At 42.9% G+C, this 14,020-nt stretch overlaps 1 protein-coding gene across 2 annotated transcripts in view; it reads right to left on the bottom strand.

Annotated features, from left to right (window-relative positions):
- Rapgef4 (Rap guanine nucleotide exchange factor 4) overlaps positions 1–14,020 on the bottom strand; it is a 286,423-nt gene that overhangs the window by 46,674 nt on the left and 225,729 nt on the right. For both annotated transcript variants that reach the window (XM_052182692.1, XM_052182693.1), the window contains 5 exons: positions 13,196–13,272; positions 12,708–12,854; positions 10,495–10,610; positions 5,183–5,271; positions 2,704–2,782 (listed from right to left, as the gene is read on the bottom strand). In XM_052182692.1, the coding sequence (XP_052038652.1) occupies positions 2,704–2,782; positions 5,183–5,271; positions 10,495–10,610; positions 12,708–12,854; positions 13,196–13,272 (508 nt within the window). The remainder of the gene's footprint in view (positions 1–2,703; positions 2,783–5,182; positions 5,272–10,494; positions 10,611–12,707; positions 12,855–13,195; positions 13,273–14,020) is intronic.

Below are 14,020 nucleotides of genomic sequence, written 5' to 3'. Positions count from 1 at the left end.
GCCTTGAGAATAGAGCCCTGCCCCTTTTCTTGTGGCAGGCACGGCCCTGTCGTTCTGGGACATTATCTCTAGCCATCGCAGAACACTTCTCATTTGAATCTTGGGCTCCTAAAGCATAAGGACTAAGCTTCTGCAGCCTAAGGTGGCGGTCACTAGCCCGTGCAGCAATGCTAATTCAAACAGGGACAACTATGGCACACAAGGTCAGTTCACTGCAACTCCAATGTTAACTTAGTGGGCGCTGAACTAGAAAGTGTGAGCAGTGGTGACTAGACTATTCCATGGCCCAGAGCTTCATGGGCTGATCTGCAAGCCAAACCCTTCATTAGTTTGTTGGGACATCCCTGGGTTCTCAAGGTAACTATGCAAATGAGATGCTCTAAGCACCTTCCTTGCACATTCTGGAAACTATTAAAACTGATAAGGTCCCCACTACTACCACCACCATCACTACCTCCTCATTCTCTTCCTCTTTCTCTTCCTCTTCCTTTTCCTTTTCCTTTCGTCTTCCTTCTCCTTCCCCCCTCTTCTCATTCTTTTAAAGAAAGCATTAGGAAAGTCCCTGAGTATGTGTGGTGTAGTTGGAAATCCTATGAGGCATTTTATTTGGTTTTAGTAAAGCCTTTTGGTTGTACCTCAAGGCCTCAAGAATGTATTGTCAAGAAATGTTCTTAAACTGTAGTTAAAGGTTATAGAACCATTAAAAAATTTAAGTAAGCATTTAGAGAAATTAATTATAAATAGAACAAGTGATAAATCCCAGAGAACAAGTGATAAATTCCAGATGACCCTGTTGCCACATTGGGAATGCTACTTGATGTTTGGGAGGGTTTTAAGGGCGTTTGCAAAGCAATGCTGATGCTAACTCAACAGAATCTCCTGAGGATTAGATAATGACATGTAATTCAAAGCTCCTAGAAGAATGTCTGAGACTGGAGGACTGATTCAAACTAGAATGAAGAAGAGAATCTAAGTCCTCACAGAGCCAACTGAGAAGGAAGGAATCTATCAGTACTAGGTGGTGTCAATTCCATCCAGTCATCCAGACTTTCCTGCCTCTGCTCAAAAGGAACTAGCATGGGATAGCAGGTCTCCCGTGGACTGCTGGTGTTGTTGGCTGTCTTTCTTTCCTTCACCACCATCACCACCACCCCAGTTCCTCTCTGACCCTTCTGTCCAGAGCTGCCGTTTTCAAAGCCAGTAGTACAAACACTCTTAGTCCCTCTCACAGAGGAGAAGCTGATAAAATGAAGAGAACAAGCTACGCACAGGGGGCTTCAAGTTACAAAGACGAGGACTTGGCCACTCGATCTCTGGTTTTCTCTTGGTTCTGCCTGCTTTAGGCTTACTGGAGTGCTAACTGCTGAGAAATATGAGTGGAATTTCAGTAGTGGTTTTTATTTTTCTCCCAACAAATCTCAAAGGTCTCATAATGATGAGCGTGTATAGAGTGAAGAGATCCTGAATATGTTAATTTTACTTTAGAAGACTGAAGATGAGCCAGGAAGAACACATAATATAGGTAAGACTCATTAAGCTCCCATTACTTGAAAATATAGTTTCCAGGCAAATAAACACCCAAATCTTAATCTTGCAGCTTCCTCTGAGTAATGCATTCAACTCAAATCTCTTAGCCTCACATGTTCTGTTGACTTCAAAGAGAATTATGGGTAAGCAAAAAAATGAGAATGAGGCAGGACAATTATAATTTTGAAAAAGAAAAACATGGCGACATTGATTGGGTCTCTCAAAAAAAGAAATAAAAAGACAATCTCTTCTAATATATTTCACTGCTCAAAAAGAACAAAGTATTTTAGGGGTCTAAGTTTTTGTGGCTCTAGAAACAAAGCAGGTCGGCAAATACACTTTCATGTCTCCTCCAAAACTGAGGTAAAACTCATTCACAAAACTCACTTCTTTTATTCAGTTTAACATTTCGAATGCTTACGATACCGATGCTGACCAATCGGTCGATCCACACCATTATCGAAAAGTTGCCATAAATCAAACATAATCTTTGATCTGTCTAGTGGACTGTCCTTAGAATTTCAAGTATTGTATCTTTGTCTTAAGACAATGCAATGTAATGAAAACAATCAACATGGACTTTGCCTTCCTGAGTGGGTGGTGTGGATGTGGTTTGTCCTCTCTGACTCGGGGTGAAATCTGACTGACACTGTAAGTTTTCAAAAAGTGGAAGGATTTTTAAGAGGGGGAGTTAGTCATGGAAGCACTGACCTCATAGGTAGATTAGTGTCTCTCTCTGAGGAGCAGGCTAGGACTTGAGGGAGTAAGTGGCTTCTTATTCTCTGGGACTGTTGTTGCATGCCTGCCTACCTCCTTTCTGCTTTTGCTATTTAATGACATAGTGCAAGGCCCTTGACAGATGGAGCTACTTGGTCCTGAGACTTCCATCCTACAGAACCCTGAACTGAATCAACTTCATTTTTTATTTTCTTTTGTAAACAATCCAGTGTTGTGGATTCTGTTACAGCAATGGGGAAATGTACTAAGATGCTGAGGTAAATTGGCAGGTAGATGTCTGTCTACACCAGGGCAAACGCTAGTGTTTCAGAGTCTGATAAGACCAAAAGCTACAGTATTGCTTGAGCCATGACTTACCGTCAGGAGGTGGACTGTCGCGATGGCCATACTCATGTGGGATGTTTCTGAGAGTAGAGGCTTACCATGACAAAAGGATATTGGGCCACAAGGGCAGGGCAAAGCTGGGTATTTGGCATAAAAACACAGTGCATCATAACAAAGTCATTTAAAACCGAATCTGGAAGGGTAAAAAGAGAAGAAATTAAATTCTTGTGATAGTCTCTAGAGCAGCAAGAGGATCTGATCATTTGTTCTTAAGTGTTAGTTTGGGTGTGTTCCTGTGTGTGTGGGTGCCTTCATCTCAAATTAATGATGTGGACAGAGCCTGCAATCAAAATTCAATTTCTTAGGACAATGAACAAAAATGAAGCATATAAAAAGACAGCCTTGTATGAATGGCACCAGCTACTTTAACCACACATCATGTTTTCTTCTGGGCTAGGACCTTATGAATACGAGGCAAACATTTTGTCTCAAGCTATTGTGTGTGTATGTGTGTGTGTGTGTGTTGAAGGTTACAAATGCCTATCAGAAGCTTTGTGTGAGTGTGTGTGTGTCTGTGTGTCTCTGTGTGTGTTGAAGGTTACAAATGCCTATCAGAAGCAATCCTCTCTTACCAAAATAGAGATTATCTCTCCCCTTTTTTTATCTCCCCAGCTGTTGAGTATAGCAAAGCTTTTGTCCTCTTTGCTCCGACTTTTCCAGCCATTCCATGGTACTTGGTTTTGGATTTAAGACCCTGGGAAATCTCTATTCCAAAATCTTAGTCCATACCTTCCTGGTCCATGTATGCGCATGACACAGAGCCCAGACTGCTAGTCCTTTGCTTCTATGCTACTACTAAGGTGTGTCTCTTGACATGGAAGGAAGGCTTTGTCCCAGCCCTGGTTACTGGCCACCAGCTTTCCTTCAGGGCCACTTTAAAGACCAAACTCTCCATGACATTTCCCCTGAGTCTTCTGGGTCAGTGCCCCTGAAGCACTGAGCATGTGCTGCCCTTTAGTCAAGTTATTTGTGCTTTCCCTCGTATGTCTCCTAGCACATTCTGTTTCTAGAGGGAGAGAGAGTGGTCTGTTTACATCACCTTACGCAGGGCATCCATCTTAGCACCTTCCTGGACCGGTTAACAGGTCCTGCTCTGAGAAGAAGAGACTCCGAGCCTGGGAGCTTGGCTCTATGTCAACCATTCCCAGGCCGTTTGCTGCTTAGCACAACCTCAGATAATCAATTCATAGCATAAGACACTGGGAGGAGATTAAGAAGACAGCAGCAACATGCTTATAAGAATTATATAACAATGGTTATCTTCATCCTGGGTAGATTGCCAAGATCAGTTGTTAAGTGGATTTTGACCTACCACTAAGTTTCTCAGATAAATCTGTGAATTTCATAGAGTGAGAAATGTTCCCCCCGTGGAGGTCACTGTGCTTAAAACATTAACCCATGACATTATTCTGAGATATAGGCATAGGATTTTTCTTTTAAATCAGATGCCTGAATTGGCAATATAACTCTGTGGTACAGCACTTGCCTAGCATACCGGAGGCCCTGGCTTTGATCCCCAGAATCCCAAGAAAGCACTAAGAAAAAGTCTTTCTGTGGGCCATCCCTTCCGATTTGCCCACAATGTACAAATGATGTGACCCTAGATACAACTTGCTTGTGAGATTTTTTTTAATCCTCAATTTTGTGTCTTGACAGCAAGGCTTGCTCGCTGTAAGAAAGCTGATAGGCTGAACTTAAGAGGATATGCTGTAAGACTAACCCCCAGTACTTCCAAGTGTGATGCTATACAGAAACAAGGTCTTTTAAGACACAAGTTAAGGTTACTCACTAGTGTGGGCTCTAGAAATGACTGTTGTCCTTTAAAAATGGGATTCTGGTCACAGAGACAACTATGCACAGAGGGAAGAGCATGTGAAGACTCACGAGGTGAAGGTTTTGTCAACATGACACTGGAGTGACACACGGAAGGAATACCAAAGGTTGCCAATAGACACCAGGAGATGGGAGCAAGGCCTGGGCCAGACTGTTTATCACACGTTCAGTCAGTTTTAAAGAGTGTCACTCTTTATTCACAAGGAAATCCTTCACAAGGAAATCAACTACTGTTACCACCAGTTCCTCCAGAACTGTAGGACAATCGGGTGTATTTGTCGGAGGAGCATTTGTTCTGCTAGAGCAGCTGGCAGCAAGCCAATACAGGTGGTAATTAGTTCACTCTGGAATGAAACTCCAAAACCACAGAGAGAACCATTCATCCTTGATGTGGGCAGCTTCAAATGTTCTATGGGAAGAGACTGGGTTTGAATGGTGGCCTCACAGAAACTTTCGTGTGTGTTGGGAGGACTGAATGGCATTAACATAGATGTCTATGAAAGGCTAACGTGCTTGAATGAAAGTCCGTCACGGCTAGGGAATGGTCGGTCTCTGCACCACCCGGTGACACTCTTTAAAACTGACTGACCGTGGTGCCCTCCTGGGCTGCCGCAGCAGCGTACACCGGGGCAGTCTGGATTGCTCTCTCCGTTTCTACCCAGGGGTTCAGTGGGTTCATAAAATCCTTCTGTGTGTGTACCTGTTGCTTCATTCAAAGATGGCTCAAGGCGTATTGTTTCTAGAAAATGCTCTAAAATCTTTTCAGGTGTTCCTGACATCACAGTATACCTGGACAAGAAGAAAAAAAAAATACCGTTAGTTTTAGTTTTTACAAAAGTGAGCACGCATTAGGGGAAACAAATTACTGATGTATATATTTTTGAAAAAAATATGATCCTGGGAAGCCATATGGACTGCTTGTGACTAGTAACTTCTCTGTGGTGAGGGAGACCACGTACCTTGCCTAAGCATGCAAGAAGGCAGTAGAGAAACAGTCAATAGACGCGGTCTCTAGAAATGGCCTCCCGCTTCCCCCTACATAGATCTAAAGGAGCATCTGAGAAAGCAGCTCCTGTAGCTGGAGCTGAGGCGCATCGGTCTTACTCTAAGGGAGAATGAAAAGTAGTGTGTAAACCTGAGGCACAGCAGGGCGGGGCAGGGCGGGGCGGGGTGGGGGAGGGGAGGGATGGCAGTGGACTGGGCTCTTCAGACATGGGTCACTCTATGAAATGCCAGTGTCACAGTGGGTCTCCAAGCTGGTTTCTGGAATGTTCCTCCTTTCTAACTACACACTGCTACGTGCTTTGGAAATCAGCTAATAATAAGAAAGCAAAAGAAAGCAAAAACCCCAAGTGCCAGTGAGGAAACAACCTTAGGAACATCACGAACAGGAAGTAGATCAGAGGGCTGGAGAGATGGCTCAGTGGTTAAGAGCACTGACTGCTCTTCTGAGAGCTTCAATTCCCAGCAACCACATGGTGGCTAACAACCATCTGTAATGGGATCTGATGCCCTCTGCTGGTGTGTCTGAAGAGAGCAAGCAATGGTATACACACATATATAAAATAAATAAATTAATCTTAAAAAAAGGAAGTAGATCAGAAGCAGAAATCTATCTACATGTAACTTATTCAGTGTCAAGTATGAATTATTTTAGGGAGCTGCATTAGTCATTATCTTGAGGGGTCTATTCGGGGTACCCTCCAATCAACAAGAGCAAGTTGACTTTCAAGACGGAATGTGTGTTCAAGTCAGAGTGAAGACGGCAGCAAGCTGTAAACGCTTGCTGTAGCTAGGCAGCCTGCACGAAGAGGATGTAGGCATCCCCACAGTAGAACTCAGACCCCGCCTTCCTGCTTGTCGGGGTGTTGGGAAGGGAATGTGACAATGCAAAGGGCATTCTCTCATGTTCAGGAAGCAGAGACGAGCTCAGAGCGAACAGCTCCCTTCACCCCTCACCTATGTGCTTTTCTTGCCTTCTTGAGACTGTGAAAGAGATGGCAAAAGCCCCTCATTAGCACCAGCAGGTCTTAACCGCCTGCCTGAGGGATGGAAGGGAAGCGATAGCATAGGACCCCGAGGACAGAGGAACAGAGCAAGTGTGGCAGCCCTGGGAGTTGAACTTGGGGTGGTGTGCCCGCTAGGGGTCTGTTTGCTTGTTTGTTTGTTTTTGTTTGCCTAGGCAGCAAGATGTTCTATGTGTAGAGGAGTCCAGGTTTGGTTGTCAGCAGCCCATCTTGAACAGGAAATTTACTGTGTGATTAAAAGTCTTCCTCTTCAAGGAGGCTTTGAAAGTGATTTTTACCTAAATAAGAGTATAAGTACATTCCTTATCTGACCCCTGAATGAGTGAGTTTGTTATTTCTTGTGTTGTCTGGGTAGCGAGATCCACCGGTGATACGTCTGTTTGTCAGAAATTTAATTCTGCTCTTGATCTTAGCCAAAAGGCCGAGAAGCGATAGAAATTTAATTCTGAAGCACTTTGTGTTTGTGCTCTGGTTCTCCTTGCTTGGACTTCCCTTAGGTTGGGTGTTCTGCCTGATCACATAGACAAAAGGCCCATGGCCAAGACATTCGCTGCTGTCACCTCAGCAGAGAGCAAGTGTCTTCTTTCAAGCTTTGCCTATCTGGCCAGTCACACCCCACAGGATCTTTCTGTGGTCCCTGACTCCCTCTAGTGGTTCAGCTCTGTGGTTCCCTTACCTAGCCTATAATGCCACAGAGCTCTGTAGTTGGGGCAGGGGACTGAAGAGGAAAAGAGGGCATAGAAACCTCTGGATGGCCTTAATTTTTTCTAAAACATCAAATTCTGGCTTTACATCACACCAGAAACAGTCAGGTGTCTAAGACTTGAGTCCTCGTTATGTGGGAGGTAAGAGTAACTGAGGCCAGATGGAGCAATCTCTGTCAGTTTGTGGCAAGCAGAAGCTACTCCAGTGCTGCTCAAAAGTCTCCCCAGTTGGCTACATTGCATTAGCCAGCAGGTAGTCTTAAACTTGTGAGAGAATTTTTTTTTCTAATACTGAGTTTGCATTTAGAACAACTGAAGCAAGGGCCAGGGGCAGAGGAAAGAAAAAGCTGAACTTCTGAGAACAAGCTGGAGGAACTAGTCTAAGGAAAACGCCATGGCCCAACATGGATGGACGATCATCTCAAATTACTAAATTCACACAATCCAGTGACCAAGACATTTCCTAAAGCAGCTATCTCAGTAAATGCATCATCAAAACCACTGACTTAATATCAGCATCAATGCCACACCCACTGTTCAGTGGCTTGGATGGAGTCAGGCAGTTTTTCAAGTTTCATGTGTACATATAAACTAACCTGGATTTCTCACGGGGTTAGTGGCATGGGGAACATAAATCAGAAAAACATTATTGCCACCAGTGTGATGTTGTTCTCTGAGTTTGAAAAGAACAACTTCCGCAGAGACAGATACCCTCTACTGTGTCGAAGTTGACGAGGACATCAGCTGAAACACTCACTTACTTACAGGCTTCCTGTTTTCAGCACCGGTCAGTTTGGGGAAATGACTCCTTGAGAGAGAAGCTTTTCATTCTGTTGGAAGATGACTTTGTGGTGTATTGTTTTGTTCCCAGTGCATTACACAGATAGCTTGCTATAAGCGTGCACAGGTGCATTGCCTTTAAATTATATGAAATTTAGACCAGATGGCAGGACACCAGTAGAAAACTGATACAGTACTAAAATAATGCCAGACACGCAGTCTCTTCTCTTCTGTCTCCTTTCGTTTGACTTCTCATTCCACTGAATTCATAAGGGGAGGCACCTTGAACTGAAGACTTACAGAGAGCACAGGTTTTTGTTCCTCCCTCGAGTATGAACGAGGTAAAGGGAAGTCCAGGGCATCTCTCGATCAAATGTTTCAAAGTTGAGGAGAACTACACAGATTTATCTTTCCAGATACTATAGTTTTACTGAGACATGAGATAGTACTAAAGAATGTAGTTATCTGCAAAACCATCTAGCTTATAAATAAATCTTGGAAGTAGCGCAAACCCTCACAAACAGAAAGTTGTTCTTGCCAACCTCCTTAGCAGGACACTACACGGACAACTGCCACAAACAAACAAACAAACAAACAAACAACAAATGAAGAAAATAGAGCCAGGACCATAGCTCTGTGGAAGAACACTTGCCTACACCTATATGGCCTACACCTGCACCTGGGTTCAATCCCTGGTACAAAAAGAAAAGATAAAAGCAAATATAACTAATAAATAATGAACTACTGGGTGGTGAGTTTTGTAAGTGAAAGAACAGACTTTTTTGCAGTTATTTTTAAAGCCGCCCCATTTGAAATAGTTGGTTTGCAGCATTTATCATGTCGTGCTGAAGATGTGGTGTTTTACCTGCAAGTTTGGTACCAGCATGCACGCTGATACCCAAACATGCGGCTGCTCAAGCCCCACATGCAAAATAGCATAGTATACATCTTCCCACATACTTTGATTTGCTCCAGATTACTGATAATGCCCCATCCTCACTGAGGGCAAATGTGACATAAATAGTGGCTATTCTGTATTGTTTAAGGAATAACCATAGAGGTGAGACGTGTTCTGATGCATCCCCCACTCTGAGTATTTTGGAATCCATGCAGCATATGACTCTCTTTTGAATAGATCAGCTAGGAAGAAGGGGGAGCAGACTTGTAGAAGGTCGTCAAGCTGAACTTCGCTTTAAGGCAGTGGTTCTCAACCTGTGGTTTGCGACCCCTTCAGGGTTTGTCAGCTATTTCACAGGAGTCAGATATCAGATATTTACATTAAGATTCATGACAGTAGCAAAATTATAGTTATGGAGTAGCAATAAAAATAATTTTACAGTTGGGGGGGGGCGGTCACCACAACATGAGGAACTGTATTGAAGGGCTACAGCGTTAGAAAGGTTGAGAGCCATTGGTTTAAGGAGTCCCATAGGAGTTTTGTGTCCTTGAGCAAGCTACTTGTCAGTGACAGTGAAATGCCTCCATCCCTTAAACAGGGTTGTTGTAAGGATTAGAGAAAATTTACAAAGCATACTGTGCTTATTTAATAATATGTTTCTTCCTGTCTTCTTCTCAAATATGTTGACTTACCCAGATGAAAACATCAGAGTCATAAGCTTTTAGTGGAAACAATAGGAACTCATCAGTTTTGGTGAGTGTGCTGATAAAGGGAACCCCAGTTTACTTGGCAACAAAGGGAAATGCTCTTTCAACATATTATTTGGTGATGTTTCTTTAGCAAACAAACGTTCATCTGCTTTTCTTATACACAGACTGAAAATTAATCCCCACTTAAAAGCAGGCAAGCCCCGATTTCCTAGAGGCTCGTTGCTAAGACTCTTGTCTCATCACACAAATGCTGTTACATTTCATGCAACAGTCTCAGGTAGGAAGTTACAGCAAAAGTTGAAACTGAGCCCAGGTGCACTGGAAATGACCCTCAGTTAAACAGGAAGCACAAGAACTGTGAAGCGAGACTTCCATTTGACACTGGTAAGAATAAGTGCCCAGGAGTTCAATGAGACGGCATGTTCTCTACTCAAAATCAGGGTCTCATGCATATCCTCAGTCACTCTGATAGCAAAGGGAAAATGCTTTATAAGAAACCTCCCAGGACATTCAAATACCAGAGTCTCATCACGGGGCCTGTGCCCTGCACTGCCTCCTGGCATTGTTCTCTCAGGGTCTTCTCTTTGAGGCTATTGTGGGTGATCAGTATGGAGAGAGAGGCCTCTGGAGCAGGATAATACTCTCAGAGTATGTCTCTACCCAGCACCACACCCAATGCAGTGCCAGAAATGGATACATTATCTGCCATAAGATGTGCGATTAGTCGAGAGAGAGAGAGAGAGAGAGAGAGAGAGAGAGAGAGAGAGAGAGAGAGAGAGAAGCCACACATACTCCCATCTTCCACAAAAAAGGAGAACATGCTATTGTAGAAATGGTACCATGTGAAAAGGTTAATCACAGTCTGGCAATTACAGTGTTGGATGCAAACATACTTTTGCTGAGGCTGTGAGTTTCCTTGATTAGAAGCTCTGTTCCCTGCTGGGACCTTCTCCAGTACCAAGACATCTTGGTCGTGTTCTTTAAGTCTGACTGTATTCGCCTCAACGTCCTGCAAACACAAATTATACCACATACAGATGCTGCCGTTCACTCAGACAATGACAGAAATTTCCAATGCTTCAGAAACTCATTTGGTGCTTGTGATGTTAATTGTCGCGTCTACAAATTAAGCCATTTTCAAAGTCAAGGGCTGGAACGGTCAGAGGGAGGACCAGATGAGGTTTGAAGCTTATGCTTTTAAAACTGCTTTTACCATAGTCTCAGAAAAAACTCCGGAGGAGTCTGGTGTGTTGGTGGTGCTCTGAAAATCTCTGGGGGAGGGCATGGAGCAGAGAAGGGGGGAGGGGAGACCGGAGGCATTTATTCTTTCTAAAAATATGTGGCAAATAGTACTGAGCATCAGCAGAGTCCTTCTCTCTTATATGGTCCATAGAAACCGCACCTCTTGTCTAATTAAGCAACAGTTTTGTTTCAACAGACATGTGTGGGTATACACACATCCATATTTGTGTGCAGTCCTCTCATGACAGCATGCATGCAGAAGCCAGGGGCCTACACCTCAACTACTCCCTACCTTATTATTTTACTTTTTAGATTGTGTCTCTCAGTGAACCCGGAGCTCTCTGATTTGACTAGAGTGGCTGGCCAGCGAGCCCCATGGGTCCCCCAGCACCAGGGTTACAGAGGCACACTGCTGTACTTGGCTTTTTAGGTGAATTCCGGGAATCTGAACCCAGGTTCTCATGTTTACACAGAAAACACTTCACTGAACCATCTCCCCGCATCCCCCAGAATAGTTCTTTCAAAATCAAATCGGAACGTGGCCCAAGCCTTTCTCAGGTATTTTGAAAAGTTTTATAAATGTGAGGGATAAAATGATTCAAATATGAAACTTTCAAATGCTTCTTTTTTTTTTTTTTGGCAACCCCATGGGTGTAAACTTCAGAGTTAGTCAGGTTTACTTTAAAATACTTTAAATTATTTACTCTAAAAATTATACTACTTTTTAAAAATATTTGGTCTCTATTTTAAATGAAACCAGGAAAGGATAACATCAAATTCCTATGATACATTTCCCTATATTATTCAATGGTATACATTTTATAATTACTATTATCATTATTAGACAGGGTCTCATATGCTCCAGGCTAGTTTCAAACTCTCTATGTAGCTGAGGCTGACCTTGAACTTCTGATCCTACGGGCTTCCACCTTCTAAGTGCTGAGAAGACTGCTGTGCACCACCACGCCTGGCTCACACAGTCCTGGTGATTGAACCCAGTGCTTCAGGCCTGCTGGCAAGCACTCACTTAGCTCCCAACCTTCTCTCAAGGTATGGCCTTTAGCCTTCTTTGCTTTGTGACTGTAAGCAGTGTTTCAGGCAGAGGCCAGAGCTTCAGGCAGTGTAGAGAGAGAGAAGTTCACATGGAAGGGAACCAGGAACCAGTTTTTTTTTTTTTTTTTTTTTTTTTTTTAAGATCCCACACTCTTACAGATACCTTAAATAGCAATAGGGAGGCTCTTAATCTGATCCCAGACTCAGGTGCAATTCTCTGGCCCCTTGACCACCCAAATCATTTGCCTATTTGCCAACATCTGTAACAGCTGTGGTTTGAAATGAGCTGCGATAAATCCCTTGAATGGCTATGCATTGTGGGACAACCACGATCGGCATGAATTTCTATGAACAAGCACTCAGGAAATCTAGAGTGTGTGGTGCTATGAAAATGGTTCCCTTGGGACGAGATGGGAAATGGACAACAGAGAAGAGAGGAGGCAGAGGGAGGCTGCCACTCTGCTGGACCAGAGGGCACACAAGGACATTAAGAAGGATCTGTAGGAGACCAGAGAGAAATACGTTAGACTATGCCATCTTGCTAAGGCAACTGCGATTGTTGTCCATCATAGGGACCAGCAGAGCCATATGCAGAGGTATTTGCTCCAGCATAATATTTGATGTCTGCAGCTGGTCTCCCAAAGGCACACCAGTCCGCTAAACATGCCTGTCTCATAACAAAGGCCCTTTGTTTGAGCATCTATTTGCCACATTCCTGTGGCATGAACAATCTACTCAAATCCTTTTCATTATTATTCAAGAAGGGGAAACATTTGACGTCCTTCAACCAAGGTCTATGCTCTCAACTCACCCTCAGAATCCGATTGAAGTCTTCCTTGTCAACTCTTAGGAAGTGACAATTATCTTCCCGAAGAACAATGGAGGCAGCCCTCGGGGCATCGTTCACCAGAGCTAACTTGCCAAAGTCATCTCCCTCGTGCAGGGTGCAGACCACACCCTGGGGAGAGCAGGATAGTCAGAAAAACAAAAAGGGATCAAACACCCTCCTTCCCCTCCCCCACCACCAAGCACAGGGTCTGCAAGTGGACTGCATCTGTATTACAATCAAATTAAAATGTTTCATTTTTCGTTCGCAGAATAAATACAGTCAATGAATGACTCTGAGTGTGATAATTGAGAAAATTTATGATTAAAGATGAAATTATGTCTTTTCTACATGGAGTCACAATGCCATGCTAAATTTAATTGCAGCAACATTTGTTGCTACTTCAGAAGCACACTAGCAAGTGGTGTATAATAAGGCTTCAGAAAGAAAAGATACAGATAGATATATTATACCTTGCCATAAATGACTACATTCACGGATCCTTTCAGAATGATGTACCAGGAGGTACCTTCTTCCCCCTGGCTAAACACTAGACACAAAAAGATGGAGAGACTTATGACAAGAATAGAAGCACATCGATATAAATTACAGCTTATCAAATCATCACTTTCAGGCTCCAGAATTACACACACATAAAATAAAAAAAAAAAATTACCGGTAAATCCTAACTAATTCAGGTAGAATATTATTGTCTCTCTATAGAACATAAAAGGATGAGAGACTATGGTATTTGCTTTGCCCTGAGAGACAGGTTCTTACTGGGTATCAATTTACCAGCAATGCACCTCTTAATGGAAAACACACTTCCCTCATAATTCACAGAGCATTGTGCTGTGCAAAATAGGTTTTAAAAATGATCTGGACCAGCAACATGAAGTTTGAAAACATGCAAATCGGTACTATTGCCTGTTGATAAACATATACCTATGCATCCATTTTTAATTGGTTAGAATAAGAACCAATATATTCAGGGTATAATCACAGTTGAGGAGGAGGAGGGAAGAGCAGGCTAGTGGGAGGAAGGAGGGACAGCTGGAAGGCAGTTTCATTGCTTGGAAAGTGTTTAAACTGTAGAACAAACAGGAGTGTTTTGATAAAAATTAAGTATTTTAATAATCTCTTGTTTTCATCCATTTAAATATTTTACAGCACAGTGAAAATGACTAGTGATTTGAATGAAAAGAATTAACAGATTAACGAAAATGAATTAAATAAAGGAGAATTAAAGAGACAAAAATATCAATTATACAAAAGTGATCCTGAAAGGGGAAAAAAAA

The sequence above is a fragment of the Apodemus sylvaticus genome, chromosome 5, assembly GCF_947179515.1.
Source record: "Apodemus sylvaticus chromosome 5, mApoSyl1.1, whole genome shotgun sequence".
NCBI classification, from domain to species: Eukaryota; Metazoa; Chordata; class Mammalia; order Rodentia; family Muridae; genus Apodemus; species Apodemus sylvaticus.
The sequence above is the reverse complement of the archived record's forward strand: the minus strand, read 5'-3'. Positions and strand labels throughout refer to the sequence as shown.